Genomic DNA, 23,810 nt, shown 5'->3' with positions numbered 1-23,810 from the left:
CCCCAACGGATTGACGGTTCCTAATTCCAGGGCTGGACTCGGCCAGAGCCTGCCTTGCCACCATCTGTGTGGATGGTCACTTGGGAAGCGGCAGGAAAGTTCAGAGCTTCTCTCTTTTGGGGCCCCAGAGGCGGAGTGGGGGTGGCGGGGCTGGAAGGAGCATGACGGGGGGCTCTCTGCACCACTGGACTCGGATGCCCGCCCCCGCCCCGCCCCGGTACGTTTGGCTTCTTCTCCCCTCCTCACGGAAGGGGAACGCACCCACCGCGTGCCAGGGCAACTTCTGCAGGTGTCCGCGCGCAGCGAGAACGCACGGGCCCGGCCAGCGGCGGGACGGACTGGCCTGGTGCGTGGGAGCCTCGTCCAGGCACAGCGAGCCCGGGAGCCGCTGCTGCAGGGCATGGGGCTGCGGGGCGCAGGAGGGCCGCTGCGGGCCGCTGCGAGCAGTTCAACGGGAAACCCTACTCGGGGAAGGCACTGGCCTCCTGATTCAGGCGTGGAGGGGGCAGGCCTGTACCCTGCAAACGGCCGGGCCGGCCAAGGACGCGGCGGACGGTGCCCACGGGCTGGAGGAATCCACACCACCAGCGTCTACGCTACCCACCTCGGCCGGACTCAGGGTGGCCCCCAGCGAAGTCCAGGGCAGCTTCCAGGGACACAACTTACAACCCAACGGCCATGGAGCCCGAGGAGCCCCCCGGCCCAAGCAGAGGGCGGAGACCCACGGGCTGGAGCCTCCTGCTCCCGCGCGAACCGCACGCCCGTCCGCGGCCACCAGAGCGCACAGCCCTCGCGACAGGCCGAGGCCCCCGGGGACCCAAGAGGCTCGGAGCCGCGCGCACGGCCCACCGCACAGCCACGCGGGACGCGCACTCCCGCCGCCGCCGCCACCGAACGAGCCCGCGGGCTCCGCCCCCGGCGCGCCCCCGCGCAGCCAAGCCACGTGCCCGGCGGCCCGACTGCGCGTGCGCGGGATGCTGCCCGCCCCTCCCCGCCCCGAGAGTCCTCCCCCACCCCCGCGTCCTCCCCTCCTCCCACCGCGTCCTCCCCTCCTCCTCCCACGCCCTCGCCTGCTTCTCCTCGCGCGTCCTCCTCCCCTCACCTTCTCCTCCTGCGCTCTCGCCTTCTCCCTCCGCGTCCTCGCCGCCTCGGCGTCCTCACCATCTCCCGTCAGCCGGCACGTGGAGACAGTGTGGGGCGGGAACACGCATGCGCCCTGCAGGGCTGCAGGGGAGGCTCGGCTGCCCCCTGCCGGCCGTCCGGGGCAGTGCAGGACGCCCCGCCACAGCGCCCTGTCCGTCAGGCCTGCGGATTCCCCCAGGTGTTGAAATTCAAGCCGAACGGACCCGAAGACCCCATGCCTTATCCAAAGACGGTTAAGGGACAATTACTTGGAAGCCGTAGAGAAGGGCATGAGTGCAGCTACGACTTCACAACGTACACCAAAATTCATTCCAAACTGCCCACTGCTCCATTTCGAATGCACATCGTAACTGTTCTAGAATCAATACACAAGACCGTCTGCGGGACCTCGGGCGCCTGCGTGGCTCAGTGGGTTAAGGCCTCTGCCTTCGGCTCGGGTCATGGTTCCAGGGTCCTGGGATCGAGCCCCGCATCGGGCTCTCTGCTTGGCAGGGAGCCTGCTTCCTCCTCTCTCTCCCTCTCTCTCTGCCTACCTGTGATCTCTGTCTGTCAAACACATAAATAAAAAAATATTAAAAAAAAAAAACACCAAAAGACCCCCCCTACCCACCCACACACACATCGGTGATGTGTACGTTGTAAAATGAAGCCTCCCACTCCTTGGAAGACCTTGTTCGGGGAACCAGAAGACGAGCCACAGACGGGGAGAAAATATTTGCAAAATCCATGTCGACAAAGGATTTGTATTCAAAATATGCAAAGAACTCCCACCACTCCACAGTAAGGAGACAGCCCACCCCATCCAAAGCGGGTACAGGACTGAACAGGCACCTCGGCAGAGAAGACAGGGGTCAAGCGTGATACCAGCCGAGAGAGGCCCACATCGCACATTAGAGAATCAGGGGTTAGAACAGCCACGAGCTAGCATGTCTCCCTTTCAGAACGCTGAACGCCGAAACAATGATACGGACACGACCCGTCGCGGGAGGGTAAGGCACAGGGATGCTTCTGTTAAAATACAAAATTCAGCCAAATAAATTAGAGGATCTGGTTGGCCTTATTAAGCGGCTCATAAATTAGGCAGCAGCATCCCCTCCAGGAAACAGAGGGGCGACCCCTCAGGGCTTCCATGAAGTCAGGGGAAAGAAAGGTTACAAACCACAGGGAACACCATGTGAAAGCCTCCCTGTTTAAATTTTATATTTAGTTTTGTGAATCTTGAATAAGAGGCTTTAAATTTCTTCCTACAAAACTGACACAGACAAGTCCAGTCTTTTTTTTTTTTTTTTCTGTTTTTCATAGGTTAGCCTCCTGCAGGCACAGCTCCCTGGTTTATGTCGTGGGGATAATGAAGACAAGAGCAGCAGTGAGAAGCCGTCTGTGCTTTGTGAATACCACGTTTGGTTCTCATAGGACCACGTGGGATAGGCGCTATGTTCCTTCCCATTTTACAGATGTAAACACCGAGGCTCAAAGAACGATCTGGTAGTTGGTAGGGAGGTAGAATGGGGCTTGGCCTCTCTCCTGGGGCTACCCTGCCCTACCCTGTGGTCTCCTGCGTCTCTGTTGCCCTAAGGGGATCCTTCCCCTTCTGGATAGTTGCCTCTGAATCCCACCCTTGGTCTCTCACTGCTGGAGTACCCTCCACCCCCACCCCGAGCACAGGAGGAAGAGTCAGAGGGGACAGCCTGGACTTGGGAGCACCCACCACCCAGGTCAACCCTCTATGTTCAGCTAACAGGGGAGTGGTGTTCTCCAGACTGGGTGGGGGACCTGGGGACATGGAGGTCAGGCCCTCACCCCAGGGAGCACACCCCGTCTTGCCCTTGAGCCCTCCTCGGGCTGAGGACCCTTCCCCCAGGCCCTTCACGGCTCCCCAGATTCATCTCCCTCATCCGTTTAGGCCAGAGATTTAGAACGTGGCTACGGACTTCTTACAATCCGAAAAAGAGAAAAGCCCCAACATTTCACAAAACACATCTGTCCAACCACACAGGGAAGGACTGATAAAGGCACCCCGCTCCTGCCAGGTAGGAGATGCCACCAACAGTCCCCACCCCAAGCCCCCAAAACACAGGAGGGGGGCAGCTGGGGCTCAGAGGATCAGGATTCCAGCCAGAAGGGGTGTCGGGCATCCTGCAGGCCCGGACTGAGGTCCCGTCCACGGTCACCACTCCGCCAGCACACACCCCCTTTCACGCCCCTGAGAAGATTGCCAATTCTCCGAGAAGGCCTCACTGATAGGTGAAAACAAAAATTAAACAGAACAGCTTTTTTTTTTTTTTAAAGATAATTTATTTAAGTTTCCACCTTCTGACAACCTGAGGTGCAATATAGAGACATAGATTTTTTTTTCACAGGAAACAGTTTTGATTTTAGCACTGTTCTGAGATCTGCCACCTTGAAACTTCCTCAGCCTTAAAATACTGTTTGCAGGACGTCATCTGGTGGGACACGGGATTGCATAAGGGGCACACCAACACCTGCATCACGGAACCCTACTTTGGGGCTACTAAAGGCAAGGTCTGGGTGAGGCAACAGCAAATGTGGGGTCCAAGACCGGCTGGCTGAAGGAGAGAACGCATTAATGCAGGCGTGTACACCATCCCCGAGGGCCCCAGCAGAGGCCGCGGTTGTAACAAAGGCAGCAGACAGGCCTTGTTCTAACACATTAACATATTTGAAGGGGATCTATGTCTAATGTCTGAATTTCTAGCATTTCCTGATGTTCAAAGGTTTGGCTTGTCTTCTTTAAGATGCCTTAAGGAAGAGACAGACCCAGGCTCGCTCATGACCTTGCAGAGGAAGCTAACCCACGCTGTCTCTGGCACAGGGGAGGCCAGGACCACACCTGTGTCAGTGCTGGGGGACAACACCCGCAGCGCCTTCTTCCCGTTTTCACAAGCACACGTCCAGGACCAAGGAGGGAACAGGTACAGCCCCCCCACCCCAATTCTAGGACTGACCCATGGCTCAAGGGGGATTTACCAACAGGCAGTCTCTTTAGCTAAAGTGCAGACCTCTTTGGGGGCAGCCCAGGGGGGCTCCAGGTGGCGGTGGGCTCTGCTCAGACTCCATCTTGTCAAAGCCTTGGGAGTCTGGGGCTTATGAGGATCTGGGATACCCTCCATCTTCAGACACCCCGTGGCAGGCGTGTGTGGAAGAGACAGGAAGATGGGCAAACCCAGACCTACTGATGCTTTTCTAGAAATGATAAGTTTATCTGTTTCCATTAGTAACCAAGAGCCCTGCACTGAGAACACTTCCCCAGTTGAATCTGAGGGACATGGGAGTTGATTGGACACAGCTGCGGTGGGGCTCCATTCCTGAGCTCTGGTGGACTCGGGGAGCACAGGCCAGTGCCTTGGGAACAGAGCACCCCGGCTCCCACGAGACCCTTCCATCCCTCCCCAAAGAGCATGAGACTCTCTGCCCCAGGGACAGCAAGGAACACCAATGAGGTCCCACCAGAGCCTGCCATGGAGGATGGTCTTAGCATCGAGCATATCTGCTGAAGGGGAATAATCTGAAAATGACCCATGCATTTGTTATCTGGTCAGTCAGCACGCCCCTGTTCCCAGCTCCACGGCGACAAGGACACAGGACACCGGTGGCCTGTGTGGCTTTTCCCGGGCTCTGAACGTTGCACGTTGCTCAGCTAAGGGTGCTTCCAGCCCACCCAGTTCTCTTTTTGGTGAAACTCATCCCCGAGGGTCATAAGGAATAAATGACTTATAGGGAAGCTAGGGGAAGGCAGCAGAGACATGAGAGCGAGGGGGGTTGGGGGCTGGGAGGCATGAGGGACCCCCACCCGGCAGCTGATCTTTGACTAAAGATGGAGAGAGGAGAGAGCAGCCTGGCCTGGTCTGAGCGCTGTAACCCCCTCCCGGCAGGCTGGGGCCGGGCCTCCCTGCCCTGGACAGACCGTCCTTCCCAAGCTTCCTTACTGTTCCAGGAAAAGGGCTCGCCCCCAGCCTCCACCCCGCTGCCAGGAGTCTGCAGTTTTAGGTCATCTGGTAATAACGCTGACGGGCCCACCCGTCAACCAACAGTGAGGCTGCTGGAGAGTGCCGGAGGGTCCGGCCTGCAGCTCGCGGCCCGGACAGGCAGTCACGGGCCAACCTGCCCTCGGGTGGCATCTTGGCTCACCCGAACATCCCAGACTTTAATCTGGGTACAGAACTCAGGAAATGGGACTCCTCTGGTCCTCCTTTTGTTAACGTAAGAACTTAGCAAACCTTCCCCTTTTTTTTTGGCAACAGGAAACCATAGTTCACTCCATGTTACAGTACAAGTAACTTAGGGTATCACAATCCGGTTCTCCTACCTTTGGTTCAACACACATGCTCACACACAAGGCAGATGCAATCCAAATTATTAACGTGCCCACCCCCCACCTACCGATATTGCTAAAATGAAAACAACGGGCTAAACACATACAGGGCCGCATCTTGGGGTACCTGCGTGGTTCAGTCAATTAAGCATCTGACTCCTGATTTTGGGTCAGGTGATGATCTCAAGGTTGTGAGATAGAGCCCCGCCTCAGGCTCCGCACTGGGCGTGGGGTCCGCCTGGGATTCTCTCTCTCCCTCAGTGCCTGGCCCACCTTCAAAAGCTGCAACTCAACATCATCCTGTTTGCCAAGGAGGGAACTTTTTATTTGAGAGGATTGGCTGTCCAGGCTCACTGTGAAGTGCACAGCCCTGGCGGACAGCCAGCAGAAAGTCTGAACCACCCGTGATGAAGGGCAAGACTTCAAAGCTCCTGGCTTTGGACACTCCACCTGCCGGGACGGGAAGCTCTCTTCTAGGATACGATCTGACCCTTCCTGCATTGAGTCGACGGTTCCTGAGTTTACAGGAAGGGCTCGCAGAGCTCTCATACCAACATGTCCCTGTGTGTGCAGCAGATGGAGACTTCTGCATGCTCTGGACCTCTGAGAGTGTCCCCTGTCAGTCTGCTCTGGCCGGGCCCTCGAGGGGAGAGACGGGGTCACAGGGACCCAGGGCATCTCAGCAGGGCCAGCTGCCAGCCTTCTTTCCAGGGACCAGACTCCTCCAAGTGACAGTGGCCAGAGGCATCGAGGAGGGCCCAGGTCTCGGCACGGTCTGAGCCAACTGGGCAGCTCAACCCCACTCTGCCAGCCACATCCAGAAGAACAAGCAATGGGAGGGGAGAAAACCCCAAGCGGTCCTTGCTTCCACCTTCAAATGCTATTTCAGGAGGCCCACAGGGGGGAGTCAACCTCTCAAGATCATTTTCGAAGTTAAAGTGCTTGGAAAAGCCCAAAGAAATCAAAGGGGTGTTTCCTTCCAAAGGCCCAGGAGTCCTGCTGGCTCCGCCCCGGGGGGGGGGGGGGGGGGGGGGGGGGGGGGGAAGGGCAGCGCCTCTCTCCCGGGCACTCTGGAGAGAGCCTCAGAACCCACTCCACTCCCTCCAGAAACCAGAATCAGACTTTTATACAAAACTCTTATATATACATGGGTAAGTCTTTGGGGCACCTTACGAAAAAGTTGTAACGCATTTCAACTAACTACTGAGATGTGACTAATAAAGCCAAAGTCGTCGAGCATCAAGGGAGAGCCTTGCGGGGACTCGGACAGACCCCCTCCCCCATGCAGCCCTGATTCTACGGGGGGGGGGGGAGCACAACGGATTCAGGGGTCACGGTTGAGTGTTTCAGGAGGGGATGCATTATCGGACAGAAGCATTGGAGGAGGGGCCTACATACCCCTTAATTTGACCTTATGTGTCTGAAATGCCATCGGTAGAGACATGCACGGTCCCTGGGCTCAACACTGGCCCAGGGTGGGGTGGAGGGACCTCCGGTCTGTGGGACCTGCCCCAGCAACACAGCTGTGCATTGTGTGGTGACCTCACCAGACAGGCTGACCTCTCTCTCTCTCCCTCTCTCTCTCTCTCACACACACACACACACACACTCACACGAACGATACCGTTATAAAAATAAGCGGAGTTTCAGGATCCAGCCTTCGGACACCAGCCCAGTCCCATCACACCAAGCTTCACGTCGCCTCTCCTGTGCTCACCGAGACATGCGGCTACAGCTCCGTCACTGCCTGCTCGTCTCTGGAATGTTCCAGGGAGGCATCCCACGACGGAAAGCGTTCCAGCACTGGCCGGGTCAGTGGCCAGCAGGCATGGTTTTGCTGTTCTCCAGGGCAGACCGTGATGTAATGACTGGGGGGTGGGGAGGCAGAGAGGGGAAACAGGAGGGGGATGTGGGGAAAGGAGCGCGCCCACGGGCCTACTGTCAAGGTCAGTGCCCAAGTGCAAGGGGCAGAGGCAGAGGGAAGCGGACGGACGGGAAGTATTCATGCCAGAGGAGCCACATGCTGGCTGCTTGCGGTCACACGTCCGTCCCCTTGGGCTGGCATAGACCCCAAGAGAAAAGCCAGCGTTCCCGGCACCAGAAGCGGGACGAGGGGGTATCTGCCGAGTGTGCAGGAAAGCGGTCAGCCCATGAGGGGCGAAGGGGCAGAGGTGCCTTCCCATGGCTGCTGGGGGGCGGGGTCCCCAGGCCTCATGGCCACTCCACACACCAGCCACTGCCCCCAGAAGCCACCTCTGCCCGGCTGTCCGTGACATGGACACAGATTTTTCCGTCTTCCTTGAAATACCAAAGAGCAAGGGTGGTTGTTCTGCAGCTACTGGAGAGACTTCTCTCATCGGCGCCTCTTGTCGAGGCAGGCAGCCCGCGCTCCCCCCAGGATGGACGTGGGGAACTCTGTCTGCATCACGAGGAAGCCGCGCAGACAGCGCATTGCAGGTGCCCTGACACCGCCCCCGCCCCGGGGCTGGTGTGATTCACAAGCGACCACGCAGATCTCACGAGGACTCCAGGACGCTCACACCCCTTGCTGGGCCTTCTGCGGCCGGGAAGGAGGTCCTCGGCACCAGGCTCTCTCCTTCCCTAAAATAGCCAAGTGTCTCTTTCCTCTTAGCAGTTCCTAGGACTCCGGTTCCTGTCACACGGTGGGCAGCTGGCACAGAGCCCACAGGAGCCATGGACCGACCCGGCCTGCCCAGGGAGGCCCATTGCCCCCTCCGCAAGGCCGTGGCTCAGCAGGAGCCCCGACTGGGGGAGCACCCCCACTCCATCCCGCTGCTGAACAAGAGGGTCCCGGACGGTCGCCCACGTCACTGGCGCATGCCAGCTCCTGATGCCCCCATCTGCATTCCCCCGTGCACCTCCCACCCCCCCTCTCCTGCAGGCGGCTGCAGCAGGCACTGCCCTGGGCCCACCTCGGCCCTGGCGTCCTTCCTCCTCCTCCTGCTTGGTCCTGTGTCGTGGCCCTGACACCCAGGAGCAGGGGCAATCACCTTGGTTTTAGCCGTGTAATCCCAGAGACCCTTTGGCACGCGGATGGGGGGAGCAGACAAGGCAGAAGGGAGGTGGGGAGACGGGCAACCAGATTCTTCTAACCGCTAGTTCTAGGGCAGCGTGGAGTGGCTCTGGGTGCTTCCGAGGTCATGCAGGGTCATCAGGTAGGGTGACAGCCAGTCGCTGGCCCAGAAGAGGGGTGTGCACCCTCGGTCCTCCTGGAGGGTGCTCCGGGCGACCTCCCATGGCCTTCCTACTCAATGGCCATCTGCTCAATGTGGTCGCTCAGCAGCTTGTACTGCTCTGGAAAAGAAAACATCGTTAATTCTTGGAAGAAAGATGTCCACACTGACGGGCAGACCCTGCTCTTGGCATGTGGGCAGTAGCAAAGCATGACCTCGGCGGGAATGGCAGCGTCATCAGGAACACCAAGCCGTGAGCCGCCAGCATGCTGCCTGCCTGGCCCCTGGGACTGGGCTCCCCGGAAATGAGACACGTGTTTTTAAGGAAAGAACCTCAAGCCTTGGGAAGGCTCCGTGCCGGTGGACGAACCGTGCCAAGGGAACCAGGCCTGAGTCCTACAGGCATGGAGGGCCGCAGGGCAGGCCAGGAGACAGTGTCTTGCCCCGTGCTGTGGGGCTGATGGACTCGTTCTGTGATTTTCGGGGGGGGCACCGGGCACTCTCCTAACTCCTGAGGCCACTCCTCTGTGGCCCCTCTTAATTTGGTGCAGGATGGAGGATTTTAAAAAATGATTTATTTGAGAGAGAGAAAATGCAAGCAGTGGCAGGGGAGGGAAAATCCCAAGCCGACTCCCTGCTTTTTTTTTGTTAAAGACCATTGCGTCCATCCAAATGTGTATTTAAGCGGAAGCCTTTTTAGACCATGAGGAAAGCCGTTTCGTAGCAGGTGCGATGCTACGTAAACACCAGCTCTAACCGAGTGGGGGGGATATGTAACCTATCCTCTCTTGCTAGAGAAGTCGGAGACTCTAGAGAGACGTCACGGCTCCTACCCCCACCACGGCAGCGTGGTTCAAGAAACAAAGCAGGCCATTTAGAAGCAAGGGCAACTGATGGTCAGAGCTTCAAGTTCAGAGTCTGAGCGCCCAGTCCCATCTTCGCCTTTGGCCCCGTTTGGAAACACGGGGGAGGCGAGGCCCCCCAACCCCAGCGTGCCACACCCCACCCTGGCAAATGCTGCCTAGCAGGAAAGGCCTTTCAGTGCAACGGGAAGTGTCCCGGGCATGCAGGGAGATGGGAAGAGCGGAGCCGTGAGTCCGCCGACAGTTCAGCATCACGTTTCTAATGAAAACTCTGGCAATCCTTGGGGTGGGGTGGGGTGGGGTGGGGTGGGGCAGAGCACTGGTTCCCCAGCCCGAGCCCTGGCCGCCTCCGGCCGCCGCTCACCTTCGTCCAGATTGCCGATCACGGCCTGCTTCTTCAGGAAATCATTACACAGCTTCTTGCTGAGCCCGAAAGCCAGCATGTTGTGAGTGAACGTGCTGGAGGAAAAGACACCCGTGAGCGGCTGCCCTTCCTTCTCTCTGAGAGGGGAGGAGGGCCGGGGCGGGGGGGGGGGGGGGGGGGGACAAAGAGCAGTTGCCTTGGCCCGGGGCTACTTTGCTGTGCAACTGCCCACCATGGGGCGGCGGGGCACGAGGCGTGTTTGTTGGGAACCGGAAGCCGGGTCAAACATCATGAACCGCGGGCTTGCGGGCTGCGTGAAAACACAGGGCTACAATGACACAGAGACGTGTGGTGCTGTCAGGGACACCTCCCCCCTGCCATGTCCCGCGGGTCAGGTCGGAAGGTCTCCTTGGCGGGGGGGCCTCTTGTCACCGTATCTGGGCATCGGTGCCCCCCTCTGCCCTGCACGAGGACAGGCCTTCCGCAGGAGAACCCCAGGTTGGCCCCCCGCACCGCCCCACTCGGTCGGGGCCCCCTGGGTGGGGTCGTCGTCCGTGCTCTCACCCCAGCTGCCCGAAGGTGATGTTCTCATTGAACCGCAGACTGTCGTTGCGTTCCTCTTGGGTCATGTGGCACCACTTCTCCCTGCAAGCACAGGGGACAGGAGAGGGTTCCCGAATGCCGTCACGCTCCCCTGCCTCTCACTTCCCCCCTGCCCCGCTCTGATCTACAGGGGGCCCCCGATCCACAGTGGGGAGCACCTCCCCCAGAGAGCTGTTGGATCCGCTCTTCCACAAAGCCTGCCCAGGGTTCTGCCACTCTGCCTGACAGGCCCAAACACCAACTCCATCACCCCGTCCTTCCTGAGACGAGGCGATCCGAAAGCTCATACGCTTCCTACTGACCCAGAGATGATGGGCACTCAGTGGCTGCCCAGAACATTCTCTAGGGGACAAGGACACTATCCCCCGTGTCCTTCTCTGTGGGTCACAGATGGGAGGTCCTGACACCACTGGGGAGGCAGATGACCTGCAGAGAGGACAGGGTCCCGCTGGCGTCCAGGGGAGGGGGAGCTGAGAACCCGTCCAGGAGGTCCCTCGGGCTGGTGCTCCCGCTGCAGGTCTCACGGGCTCTTTGGAGGGGGCAGCGTGTCAGCCTCTTGTGGCAGGGAGGCCCAGAGAGCAGGGGAGCTTGGCCGTGCTGAGGGCCCCTGGCCCGTCAGGCCAGATCTTCGCCCGGCTGTACTTCCCAGCCCTGACTTCCTCAGAGGCCCAGGTTCGTGCCCTGCGCCCCTCCCAGGAGCACAAGGATGAGACCCCAATCTCCCCGAAGGCCCCTGTGCAGATGGCACGAGGCCTTAGCACAAAGTGCAGAAACGCCAAGAGAAAGCATCGCGGTCTGTGGGCAGCTGCCCGGGCGGGACTCTGAAGCCCGACTGTCCTCCCTGGAGAGGGACGCGAGCCCGCACGGCTCTGGGGCGGGGACGCTGCTCTCCGAACCCTGTGAGCTGTGTGTCCTGATGGAAAGCCGCCTCCAGCCACTCGCTGTGGGTGTGGTTGCCCTTCCCCTGGGAGAGCACTCCGTCTCGAGCACATCCCCGGCCCCTCCGTGTCTCCCAAGAAGCGGGCTCCTTGCAGAGGCAAATACAGGTGTGGAGGAGATGCTCACTTAAGCCCACTGCCCCTTCAAGATTCCGCTCTGGGTGATGAGTCTGACTAAAGGTTAGAGAGAGAAGAGACGAGGGAGAGACGAGGCAGAGTGAGGGAGCGAAGAAGCCAAAGGAAGAGAGAAAGAACCAACATCAAACCTCAACTGCTCCCTGCCCGCCGGGCCCAGGGCCACTCGTGCTGCTGCGGCTTAGCGGAAGGCCACAGGACACCGGGGACAGGTGTCATTCCCAGCCTCCTCGTGCCGATGACAGGACGCCCGTGAAGATACCCAGCGCATGCTTCCAGGCATGACCCTGATCCCATCTTCCTTCTCAGCCTCTTTCCCGCAGTGGTTGTCCGGGCACATGAATCCCCATACCACCATCAGGCCTGCTGTGTACAGTTGTGTAGGTTGTGCAATGCACAACCCCACACCACGTGGGAATGACCGGCCGCCCTGACCCTCCTGACCTGGATGAGGAGGAGATTCTCTTGGCTGTGGTAAGTCCTAGAAGTGGGGCATTTAATCTGACCTTCGAAGAAAGAGGTGGAAGGCCGCTGGCACTCAGTGGGTCAGGTGCTGCCTGCTGTCCAATCAGTTCCTGAAAACTGAGATCAATACCCAATACCGGGCACGGTCTAATCCCACACAGACGGCAGGACGTGTGTCTACACTGCTACGGTGGGAGCTGGATTGCAAGCAACAGATGCCTTTGGAAACGGAGGCCTTTCTGCCTCTGAGTCTCACCAGCCGGGTTTACCGAAGAGGAGAAATGATGCTGGAGGCACGAGGTTGCCCAGGGATCCAGGGCCCACCCTCCCGTCCCAGTCTCAGAGGAACACTCGCCCTTCATCCGGCTGAGGCCGGGAGCATGTGTGGGTGTCCCAGGGGGCAGGTTCGAGACTTGTGTGGTCAGACCACATCTGCTCTGGGGCTCAGAGTGAGGCCCAGAGGCCGGCACCCCCTCGTGGGCTTGGTGCCGACTGATTTGGAGGCGGCCGTGATGCTTCAGCAATGCTGGGCCTCAGCCACTGGTGCCAGGCAGCCCTGCCCCTGGGAGGCTGTGGTGAGTCATGCTCCCCCCGCCCCAGAGACACTGTGGGGACGCGGGGGCTTTGTACTAAAGGCCATGTCCTTATGCCTAAATGCTCCTTGTATAGTCATAATAAGGCTGCGTAAGAAACAAGATCTCTCATAAACAATAAGCACTAAAAATATATCACTGATGAAAGGAAGCGTGCTTTAGGAAATGTCCGGCGAAAACAATCACTGTACCAGAAACTGTATTGTGAGCAGGCAGGCCTTGAGCTACCGACATGGATTACAAAAGATAATCAACAAATAAATAAAATCTTAAAAAAAAAAAAAAGATACCCAACAAATACAAAGGTCAAATGATGAGATTCAGACCCCACTGGGGGCTCCAAGAAAACAGCCCATTCCAGGCCCTTCTCTGGAGGGGGCACCCTCACACACAAACACGCACACGCGTGCACGGGCTCCACCAGGCCATGGCTGGCAAGGCGGGGGCAGCTGTCCTTCCTCCCTGACCCCCAGGCCTGTCCCAGGGGCAGGGGAGGGTCTGCCAGACCCCTGCACACGCCGGCACCTGGCTGACAGAGCCAGATTCTCTGTGCGCCCCCACCCCCGCCGCCCCCATGGCTTTGTGCCACGACCAGATTACCAAGCGTGACGTCAAGGGGGTGGGTTCGAGGCCTGCTCTGGAGGGGCTGGAGTGGCCAGTGGAAGGCTGGCCTCTCCCTCTCTGAACTCACACCAGGCCCTGCAGGGTCTCGAGGGCCTTCTGTGTGTCCTGTTCCTGGTGCTCTGCCCTTGGCGAGTCCCCCCCGCCCCCCCACCACCGGCCTGTCCCCAGCGCAGGGCTTGCCCCGGGCGGCGGTGCCGAGCGGCCCCTGCGTGCGGGCTCTGCCTCCTGCAGCAGCTGGCGCGTGGCTCCCACCCTGAGGCGGCCCTGGCGGGGACCCCCGGCCCCGGAGCATGAACAAAGGCACGTGGACACACACCTCTTCTTCTCCTCCTCTCCAGCATCCCCTCTGGAGCGGCAGCAGAAACAGGTAAACAGAGGAACATGTCAAAGTCATGCAAGATACGTGGATGGAAAAAAGAGAAGAGCGAGAGAGGAGCGTTATTACGGCAGAAACAGAGACAGAGAGAGACGGGGTACTCGAGACCGCTCATCTGCTAGGAGCCCGACAGCTACGTAAGCAGCAGGAGGAAACCCTGTTCGCCTACAAGCATTGAAGCGCTTCCTTCAGTCTGGTTTCCCGGCAGAGCGTGGGATTCTCTCTCTAGAATCCCCGGGGCGGCTCCCTCTGCCTCCCTCAGGAGAGGCAGCCGCAGCGGACTGCAGGGCATCCCGCCCAGGGAGGGTGTCGCTGCCCCCGACCCGTGCAGACAGGAAGACTGCACTTCCAATCCCCCCAGAGCTGGTGGACCGGCCACACAGCAGGCACCTGCTGTCCCCTGCCAGGGAGAAAGGCTGAGGGGTCTCCCCCTGTTAGAGAAGGAGAGGTTCATGACAGAGAGGGGGTGCAGTAGGGGAGCCAGGACTGGGAGGGCTGCTGCCCTTTCCTGACCAGCCACTCGACACAGTGGGCAGTAACTGTGGCTTGCTGTGGCCAGAGCAGGAAGGGCCACCAGCCCTCACTCTGCCCTGTGCTCTGTGTGACCGTTTACAAAGGGGGTCTCCTGATGTGGCAAGACTAGCGTCAGGGAGGCTAGGGGAGTCTCAGGCTGCAGACCAGAGCAGTAAGCTAAAGGTAGCAATCGCATCTCCCCAGAGGTTAGCTCTCTTGAGCTGAGTCTATGGCGGCGGGAGGTGGAGGGCAGCTGGCCCTGCGTGCCCCGAGTCCTGTGGCCACGGTTCTTACAGCAATAGGCAGACTCAATCCTTGGGTGTCCTGATGGGTTCGTTCTGGGGGAGTGTGCGTTTCAGAGGAGGGTCAGCCCAAGTCATGCCAGAGCCCAGGACAGAAAGCACTCATGCAAGCCGAGGAACCCACATCGACTCCCGCCCACGAAGCTGTGCGTGCCCGGGACCCCCCCAGGCAGCTCGCCGGGCGCCGGGGCCAGAAGGAGCTGAAAAAGAGACGGACGCACCGACTCAGCTGCCGTTCTGCTCTCCTCTGCAGAAACCGGAAAATAAAGCCAGTTCCCGGGCCTCTGCCGCAAGGCAAGGCGGGCCCAGACGCTGCTCCTACCTGGTAGTGGGCGACCGCTTTCTCCTCTCAGAGTGGACAGCATCGAAGAAAGCCGCATTCCAGAACCTCAGTGTATGCCTGGGGGAGAGAGCTGAGTGTCAGTCCTCTTCGGGGAGGCAGGGAGGTGGCGCTCAGCACACCGGAGGGATAAGAATGCGGAGGGATAAGAATGCGCGGCCTGCAGGCACGTCGCAGAGAGGCAGAGCAGGGAAGAGGAAATTGGCCAGCTGCCTTTGTCCCAAATCGAGGTGGGTCCCTGGGCTCCTGGCTAAGGGTCATCTCTCTCCCAGGAGGAGGGTATGACATGGAGGCAGGTAAAGTCCACATGCATCTACAGGACATGGAGGAAGGCCGTCTTCTGCTTCTGCAGCCCCGCTGGGCCTCCCAGAGGAAGATGGGCGTTTGGGGACACCTGCTGCCCGAGAACAGGGTCTAGTAACATAAACGGGAACCTGGCGAGGACAGGCCGTGTGCAGAGAACAAACATGTTCATAGGGACTCACAAGTAAGAGACGTTCTTCCTAAAGATCAAGGGTCAGCCAACTACGCCACTGTGGCCTTCGAGGGAGGGGCACATCTGACATCCCTGGGGCTCAGGGGCCGGCTCTCTGTCTACTTGGGGGTGAACATAGCATGGCAATGGAGAGCCTTTGGAGGGACCAAGGCGGCCCAAACAGTGATCCACAGAGAGAGAGAGAGGGCAGGGCAGGGGCTCCCCCGACCATCGGCCTCTCACTTTACTCACGACCTTCATTCCTAGACATTCGTATAAAATAGCTTTATTGGGATATAATTCACATACCATAAACTCAGTCTTCTAAAGTCCATGATTCAGTGGTTTTTACTCTATTCCGAGTTGTGCAACCCGGAGTGCGATCCTCAGAACATTTTCATGCCCCCATAAAGAAACCCTGTCCCCGTGAACAGTCCCTCCCTGACTCCTGCTTCCCGCAGCCCCCGACGACCGCTCAGCTGCTCTGTCTCTAGGGACGGGCCTGTCCCTGATGACAGATGAGGATAAACAGCATCATCTACTACGTGGCCTTTCGTGTCTGTCTTTTTTTTTTTTTTTTTAAAGATTTCATTTATTTGACACAGAGAGAGAGAGATCACAAGTAGGCAGAGAGGCAGGCAGAGAGAGATAGGGGAGGAAGCAGGCTCCCTGCAGAGCAGAGAGCCGGACATGGGGCCCGATCCCAGGATCCTGGGATCATGACCTGAGCCTAAGGCAGAGGCTTTAACCCACTGAGCCACCCAGGCGCCCCCTTTCGTGTCTGTCTTGTAATTATTTCCAGGTTCACCCGAGTCTCAACGGTCAGCGTCTCGCCCCTCCTGTGGCCGAAGAAGGCCACGTGATTGGGAGGTATCACATTTTGCAGATCCACACATCATGCATCCCTGTCCGTGGATATCTGGGTGCTTCCCAGCTATGGGCTATTAAATGTGCGTGAGTCTTGGCCCGAGTACCTGTGCTCAGTTCCCTGGAGCCCCTGGCTAGGAATGCAACTGCTGGGCTGCAGGCTAACTCTCGGCTAACATCTGGGGGAGCTGCCAGGTTTGCTCGGCCGCTGTCCCCCAGCCCTCCCCGCAGACAGGGTATGTGGGTTCCAGTTTCTCCACATCCTCACCCACAGCCACCACGGTTCCCCTTTTCCATTCCAGCTATCCCGGGGGGGCATGGTGAGCCCTGGCTGGCAAGGGAGCCGCAGGGGCCCGGAGCTCAGGCCCGCAGGTGTGAGGGCGGCCTTACCAGATGGGCTGCTGCTTCAGGTGCGTGTACAGGTAGATCTTCTCCCCCTTCCTTTCTTCCTCCGGGCTGCACGCGGTCACTGCGGGAGGGCGACAGACACCGCCCGTGGCTCTGGTTGCCCGCACAGGTTGGCAAACCCCTCAGTGACCCTCCTGGCAGGCACCGCTTCTCCCCAAAGGTTATGGAAACGCACAGTAGAAATTTCCGGACCACTTGTCCAACATCGCCCACGGCCGGGAAGGATGCTCCTGCCATCCTTCTGAGGGAAGGATGTGGGGGCTCCTTCTGAGGGAAGGATCCCTGGCTCGGGCCCCCACGCCCACCAATATGTTCCCTCACTTCCCTGCGATGAGGAATTTAGCTCCCGAATCCTCTCCCCAGAGAAGAGGCTCCCCGCCAAAATTCCATAGGCAAGTCCAGGCCAGGGTGGAGAGAAGTTGGGAGTCACCTAGGACAGAATCTGGTGCCCGGGGGGGAAGGAGCCCGGATGTTCAGGGGCCTGCTTGGTGAGGCTGCTGGTGACCAAGGACGGTGGCTGGGGGTGGTCGAAGACCCCTGGGGGGCCTGGCTACGGGACCAGGGGCGCTGCTGTGGCCACAGCCGGACACCTGCTAGGCCAGGAGAGCCCTGGAAGACACTCACCTGTCTTCTGCGGCTTCTCCTTGGGCTTGTTCTCCTCCTCCCTGGGGGACAGAACCGCAGCAGTGACATAACGACCCCCCCTACCCATTTTCTCAGCTCAAAGGAACCGGTCTAACTTGGCTGAAGCAGAATTATGTCTCTTAGCGATGGGTACATTTCATGTGGTTTCTTTTGAAAAAGTGTTAGGAAGTCAGGGCTACATTCACCAACTGCCAATCTTCCGGGACTAAGGAGATGCGGCAAAGACGCTCCCTTGCACCACCTTCTCGGATTCCAAAACTGCTCGGACCAGACAAGGAACAAAACCAAGTCTCCCGGCGGGAACCAGCCATCGCAGAGGACAGTGGGGACCGCAGGGAGCCTGGGGTTCTCTTGCTGACGTGCCCCCTTTCTTGGGAGGTTTGGCTTCAACACCCCGTTCTCAAGTGCCCGGTCCCGGAAGGCTCCTGAGCTCCTGCCGCAAAACGGCCATCCTGGGGGACGGGGGTCTTTCCCCTGCCTACCTGGTTCCGTTCACACGAGCTTTCACTGCACTTCCAGGAGGAAGAGCCAGGGAGGAGCTGATTCCCCTCCTGCCGCTGACAGCTTCCACATGCTCCCCCCATCAGTCCTAGAAGACCCCGGCCCCCAGGACATCCCTGTGTGTCAGCCAACCCACCAGCATGTGTGAACCCCAGAGAACCCTGGGGAGTCAAGCGGGGCTAGCAGCTGTGCTGCCGGCTCCAAAGGCACCCAGGGAGGCCAAGTGGATGCCTCCACGGCCAGCCCACGGCCTCCCCGTCACCGCCACTAGCAGGTGGCACGGGGCCTCAGCCCTTGGCCACAGCCGCCCCTCCCCCCACAGTCCACCTGCTGACACGTACTCTTGCTTCCTGGCCAGAGGCCCCTTCAGCTTGGTCTCCAGCCCCCCGAAGAAGCCCTTGACGTTCTCTGTCTTGGCCGACGTGTTCTTTAGCAGCCGCTCAGCGATGTCCTTCTTCTCCGCCAGCCAGCTGTTGGCGGACTTCAGGTAGGAGTCGATGCTCCCCGCAGGCTTCTCCTTGGACTCAGAGGGCAGCAGGTGCGGCTTACCTGGAGTGGGGGAGAGGCGGGAGGGGGCAGGAAAGGAACTGCGCTGTGTACGGGGAACAACACGACGCCGGAGCCTCTCGGAGGCAGTGGCAACCAGCGAAGGACCCAAGATGCCAAAGGAAGGTGGAGGGCCGGGCCTCTCAGGCCACAGCTAAGCACCTGCTGCATCTAAGAAGGCAGCCAGGTGCACCCAGACTAATGAAGAACCAGGAGCGGACCCAGCCCTGAAGCCCGAGGACCTGAAGGAGGGGAGCAACGGACACGCGGAGCTCCGCCGCGGCAGAGGCCCAGGGTTAGAGGGGGGCGAGGAGCCTCTCCCTGTGCGAGGAGGAGGCATGCAGACTCCGGACAGGCTCTGGGCCCCCGTGTGGGCCTGAAACTGGATGAGGCGGGAGTGGGCATCCCGGAGAGAACAGTAAGGCCAAAGGCTCTCCCGCAGCTTAAGGCGCCGCCGACAGGTCAGAGTCGCCCTCAAGTCGAGGCGCCCCGACAGATAAAGACGGGACTGCCGGTCAAAGATACCCTCTTCGGGTGCCTGAATGACTCAGTCGTTAAGCGTCTGCTTTGGGTTCAGGTCATGATCCCAGAATCCCGGGGCAGAGCCCCACACCAGGCTCCTGCTCAACAGGAACTCTGCTTCTCCCTCGGACCCTCCCCTCCGTGTTCTCTCTCTTGCTCACTGTCTCTGTCAAGTAAGTAAGAGCTTTAAAAAAATCTTAAAAAAAAAAAAAAGACCCTTCAGAGCCTTGCAGGTCAAAGGCCACCCCCCCACCATCAAGGTGCTGAGTGTCCCCTACTAATTTAAGCTGCTGTGGGCACAGATGTGACTCCCACTCCTTTGAGAAGGAGGAGCCATGGTTTGGATGAGGGGTTCCCATCCGACCCAAAGGTCTGGCACGAAGGGCCCATCCAGCGCTAAGGCAGTCGCCCAGCTGTCACCAGAACTGAGGCACGGGGGGGATGGGCCGTTGGGAGTGTGGGGAGGACAGAGCTGAGCTGCAGAAGACACGGGGTTTGGACCCAAGACCAAAACTGTGCACCCTGAGAGAGGTGGGAAGGGAGGCTGTGCTCACTGCCGCGCTGACCCAGCTCTAGACCGCGCGGGCCCCCAGCAGCCTTCTGCTTACAGTGGCCTGAACGAGTCCCTTAACGTCACACCCAAGGAACCTCATGCAGGGAGTCCGCAAGCTCCAGTGACCAGAAAGTTCCAGAGCCATGAGCCAGAATGAAGAAAGATCAGACGTCAGGATGAAGAGTGATCTGCCCTTGCCGGGGGGACATCGCCGGCCCACACCCGGACGCTTTCCACCCCAAGACCCTTTACTATGCCTCCCACAGTCTTCAAGGGCCAACCCTGTGTTGTGTTTTGCTAAAACGTGAAAGAGAAGTCCTCACGTCCAGCAATTCCTGAGTCGCCCACGAAATGGCCCACCAAGTGGACAGCTGCTGGGTGGCTTCCTTCCTAACCGCGGCAAGGCAGCCGCTTGACCCACGCTACAGTCCACACCTTCCCTCCTGTTTCAGGTATCTCTCTCCTTGCACATCTGGCCCTAACCCCAGGTTCTGTTGTTTTCTGGAAGCCTCACAACTGCACAGCTAATGGGGAAAAGCCTCACTTGATGCCACGTTACAAGGGGACGAGCCTTGAGTTTCCGTGTTTGCCCTCCACGGCGCTCGCGCCCCCGGGCCTTACCGATGTGGTAGTAGGTGAAGCACATGGTCATGAGGTTCTTGGCAGGCCCAAAGTCGTCCATCTGATGGCACCTAAAATGAAAAGGAAGGCCGGCCAGCTCAAACGCCATCCTGCCCACTTTTCTCACTGCAAGCTCCTGAAGCAAGAGCTAAAAATTTTATACATATTTGGCTCAGTGGGTTAAAGCTTTTGCCTTTGGCTCAGGTCATGATCTCAGGGTCCTGGGATCGAGCCCAGCATCAGGCTCTCTGCTCAGCGGGGAGTCTGCTTCCCTCCCCCCCGCCTACCTCTGCCTACTTGTTATCTCTCTGTCAAATAAATAAATAAAATCTTAAAAAAAAAAATGGGCCCATATTTATACCTCACTCCCCAGATGTTACGTAGAAACAACCAAAAAGAATCCCCAACTGCTTATCTTCTTCAGAAAGATCTATATTCGCCGGGATGTGTGTCATCAGCAGTGGTTATCGCCAGGAAGAGGGCCACAGGACCAAGGACAGGGTTGCAAAAGGGGGTTTCCTTTCCATTTGAGGTGCTGTGCCTCTCTACTCTGTTCTTCTGTGCTTTTTTTTTCTGTTTAGTTCCCGACCTTTTTTCTGTTTAGTTTCTAACATTGTATTAACAAGGTTATTACATTAACCTTATTTAACGTATTTAATGTTTAAAGTATTAACAAAAGAAAAGTCAATGGAATTTATCTAGACGGTGGGGTCAGGGCCAGTTCTATCTTTGACTATAAAATAATCTAATGGGGCGCCTGAGTGGCTCGGTTGGTTTAGCATCTGCCTTCAGTTCAGGTCACGATCCTGGAGTCCTGGGATCGAGCCCCACGTCAGGCTCCCTGCTCAGCAAGGAGCCTGCTTCTCCCTCTGCCTCTGTCCCACCCCCCACTCGTGCGCTCTCTCTCTCTCTCAAATAAAACTAAATACAATCTTTAAAAAAAAAAAACTAATAAAACTTGAAGAACTAAACTCTGCCAATAAAATCATAAAGGACTATAAATAAAAGTAAAAACAGAAGACACTAATAAACTAAATATTATAAAACTCAAATTTTAAAAATACACATTTTTAGGAGATTATAAGGTGTTTTTCCTTTTTCTTCCCCACACACAGAAATACACATGCTCACTGAGAAATGGGAAGATTCTGTGTTTGGGTTGGGTTGGGACTTGAATTTTATTTTCCTACCCCACCCCCCCAATTTTATTGAAGGAAAAAATCAAACTCGGTCCAGAATTGACTATGTTACCACGTGGGACAGGTATGTCTGCACAACATGGATCCGTGAGAAATCCTACGATAGGAATGTCTGGAAGCTGAAGTCTTCTCGGGGCCAAGAGCACGCTGCACACGAGACAGCTGCGCCTGTTTGAAACCCACTCCTTCCATGACGCTCTCTTGTTCTTCCTCCCTTGCCAGCTCCGAGACCCAGAATCCCCCCGCACAGGAGCCTATTCTCAACATGGGACGTTCCGAGCAGGTGCCGGAAAAATAGGGACCCTCCCCTTTATGGTCTTTCTCCTCCAGTCCACGCTCCATGGTCGTGGCAGGGGCAGGGACAAAGGGGGGAGGAGACATTGAGACACTGGGGAATTAGGAGCTGGCATGTCTCTGCTGCAGGACAAGGGGAGGGAAAAGTAAAGGTGGGGGGTTTCAGGCCTGGAAGGACAAACGGGACATGGGGACAAACCGTGGGGCCAGGACCTGCTTCGGGGCCACAATGAGGGGACGAGGGGAAGCGGGGCACAACAACTATCAGATTGGGGCTTCCTCTCCCCCGTCCTTCCCCAATTCCCCTCCCAGTGCCCCCTTCTTCCTCCCATCAGTAAGGCTGCTGCTCCCTTGCCCAAGGCAGAGACACAGCCCCTCCTTTCATGTGTGTGTCGGGGGAGGGGGTGCCGTCACCTGCTCTGACGCAGGTCCAGCTCGTATGATGGGAGTCTAGCCGTCCCAGTCCCAGGCCCCGGGGCCTCAGGAGGAGAGAGCCCGTGAGTCACAGGGCCTGCCTCCCACAGCTACACAGAGGTGGAGGGGGGCCCTTTCACACCCCCCCCCCCCCAGCTTCCACTGTGCTGTCTGTGATAAAGGGTTCCAGCAGGGCCTATTTAGCACGCAGAGCAGGCTGAAGGCATCATTAAGTGGGTGGTTATCTAGCTGGAAGTGCTTCACAACAAGAAATCCAGAAAAGGCTGCATCTCCACCGCAGGAGGGCAGCGTCAGTGGAGTGTCGGCCCGCCTGTCCTGGCGGCCCTCGGAGAGGGATCTGCTTACGCCCAGCTGCTGTCCCCTACCTCCCCTACCGTGGGGGTTGGACCTTAACTTCCTCCCCCGAGAGGCTGGGCAAGGCCTCTCTGTGGATGCCAGGGAGTGGCCGGCGGGGGGGGGGGTGGTTCAGAGCAAGCACGAGCTCATGACCCGTGTGGCTGTTACAACTGGGTTAGTACGGAGCAGGAAAAGCGGGGAAGACGTGCTTTAGGACAAAGGCTTTGGGCACAGCATCACTTACTCGAACAGGACCACGGCGAAAGACTGCACCAGGCGGTAGAAGGTCGGCTCCGAGACACACTTGGAGTTGCAGCGCTGTGCGGGAACAGGCAGACACGTCACTGGGCGGGCGGGCGGCTGTCACTCAGACAGGCTCACCACGCTAAGCACTGCCGACACAGCTGGGCCGTGAGTCTGGACGGGAGCAGCCTCCTTGGTGCCAGAGTAACTGGGCCCCCCAGCAGAGCACAAGCCAACACTTTCCTGCATCTCTCTGAAATTTTAAGAACGAGGAGCCCCACACACTCACCCATACAACACAGAACGGCCTGCACGGATGAAACCCCCAGAGGACAACACCGGCCATTTCTGGATGGGAGAGTTTGGGGCCATTTATGCGTGCTGATCAGCATTTTCTAATTTCTCTTGGAAAAATAAATTGCTAAGAGCGCCTGGGTGGCTCAGCTGTCAAGCATCTGCCTGCGGCTCAGGTCAGGATCCCGGGGTCCTGGGATTGAGCCCCACTCAGAGAGACCCTCTCTCTGCCAAATAAATAAATAAAATCTTTTAAAAAAATTATAGAAAAATAAATTGTGATAAAAATACCTGAAAAAACCAAGAGCTAAAGCTACTTTGCAGAAAAAAAAAAAGAACCTACTAGGGATTTACAAAAAATAATTATTTTCTGAACTCGCATGGCTGTCACCATCTAGGTTACCTTTGTAAAACTGAACTTTGTGGGTTATTGAATAAAACTACGCACGGACATCGTCCACATGCTCACCCTTAAAAAAGGAACTTTTCTGTAATTGCACAGATTTGCGATTTGTGCAATTACAAATGAGTTTGCTCGCTCATTCTTTCTAGCGGGACAACCAGATGAGCAACTTCCTGTTTCCCGCTATTCTAACAAGGCCTTTTGGGAACATCTTTTTTTTCTTTTTTCTTTTTTTTGGGGGAACATCTTTAAGTAAGCTCTACTCATTTCTCTGCTGGGTTGTTTCCTGGGGCTCTTCTCTTCAGAGCGGGAGCAGCAGAGGTGGCGAGAAGAGGCCGCACCAGCTGTACCTCACCTGGGCGCTCACGTATCGAGCAAACCACTCGCGTCCTTTTCCGTTCTCGCTGCTACAGTACTCTCCAAACTTGGCTTTCTCCTCCTGGTCCAAGTCCTCCCTGAAAGGAACAGAGCAGGGAAAGGAACTCTCAGTCCTCGGCAACAAACACAGCCAGAGTGGGGAAGGGGCAGGAGAGGCAACCAGGAAGTGTGGCCCCCCCAGCCAAGCGCGGACGCCTGGCTTACACCAGCACGTCCCGCCCTCTGGTGATCCTGGCGGTGTATGTGAGGGATAGAGACTGGGGGGCCCGGGGGTCATCACAGCCAGGGTGAACAGACGCTCACC

At 58.0% G+C, this 23,810-nt stretch overlaps 1 protein-coding gene across 5 annotated transcripts in view; it reads right to left on the bottom strand.

The window, feature by feature from the left end:
- Nucleotides 1–3,414: 3,414 nt before the first annotated feature.
- The window catches only part of KIAA0513 (KIAA0513 ortholog), a 62,046-nt gene continuing 41,650 nt past the window's right edge, over nucleotides 3,415–23,810 (bottom strand). For 3 of the 5 annotated variants that reach the window (XM_059383576.1, XM_059383577.1, XM_059383578.1), the window contains exons 3-13: nucleotides 23,484–23,583; nucleotides 22,433–22,506; nucleotides 19,925–19,995; nucleotides 18,024–18,231; nucleotides 17,161–17,201; nucleotides 16,519–16,597; nucleotides 14,769–14,846; nucleotides 13,572–13,601; nucleotides 10,462–10,542; nucleotides 9,898–9,992; nucleotides 3,415–8,791 (exon numbers count right to left, since the gene is read on the bottom strand). In XM_059383576.1, the coding sequence (XP_059239559.1) occupies nucleotides 8,742–8,791; nucleotides 9,898–9,992; nucleotides 10,462–10,542; nucleotides 13,572–13,601; nucleotides 14,769–14,846; nucleotides 16,519–16,597; nucleotides 17,161–17,201; nucleotides 18,024–18,231; nucleotides 19,925–19,995; nucleotides 22,433–22,506; nucleotides 23,484–23,583 (907 nt within the window). In that variant the 3' untranslated portion in view covers nucleotides 3,415–8,741. Of the gene's footprint in view, nucleotides 8,792–9,897; nucleotides 9,993–10,461; nucleotides 10,543–13,571; nucleotides 13,602–14,768; nucleotides 14,847–16,514; nucleotides 16,598–17,160; nucleotides 17,202–18,023; nucleotides 18,232–19,924; nucleotides 19,996–22,432; nucleotides 22,507–23,483; nucleotides 23,584–23,810 lie in introns of those variants that run through there. The other 2 variants (XM_059383579.1, XM_059383580.1) reach the window with 2 other exon arrangements.

This window comes from Mustela nigripes, chromosome 17 (assembly GCF_022355385.1).
Source record: "Mustela nigripes isolate SB6536 chromosome 17, MUSNIG.SB6536, whole genome shotgun sequence".
NCBI lineage: Eukaryota > Metazoa > Chordata > Mammalia > Carnivora > Mustelidae > Mustela > Mustela nigripes.
The sequence above is the reverse complement of the archived record's forward strand: the minus strand, read 5'-3'. Positions and strand labels throughout refer to the sequence as shown.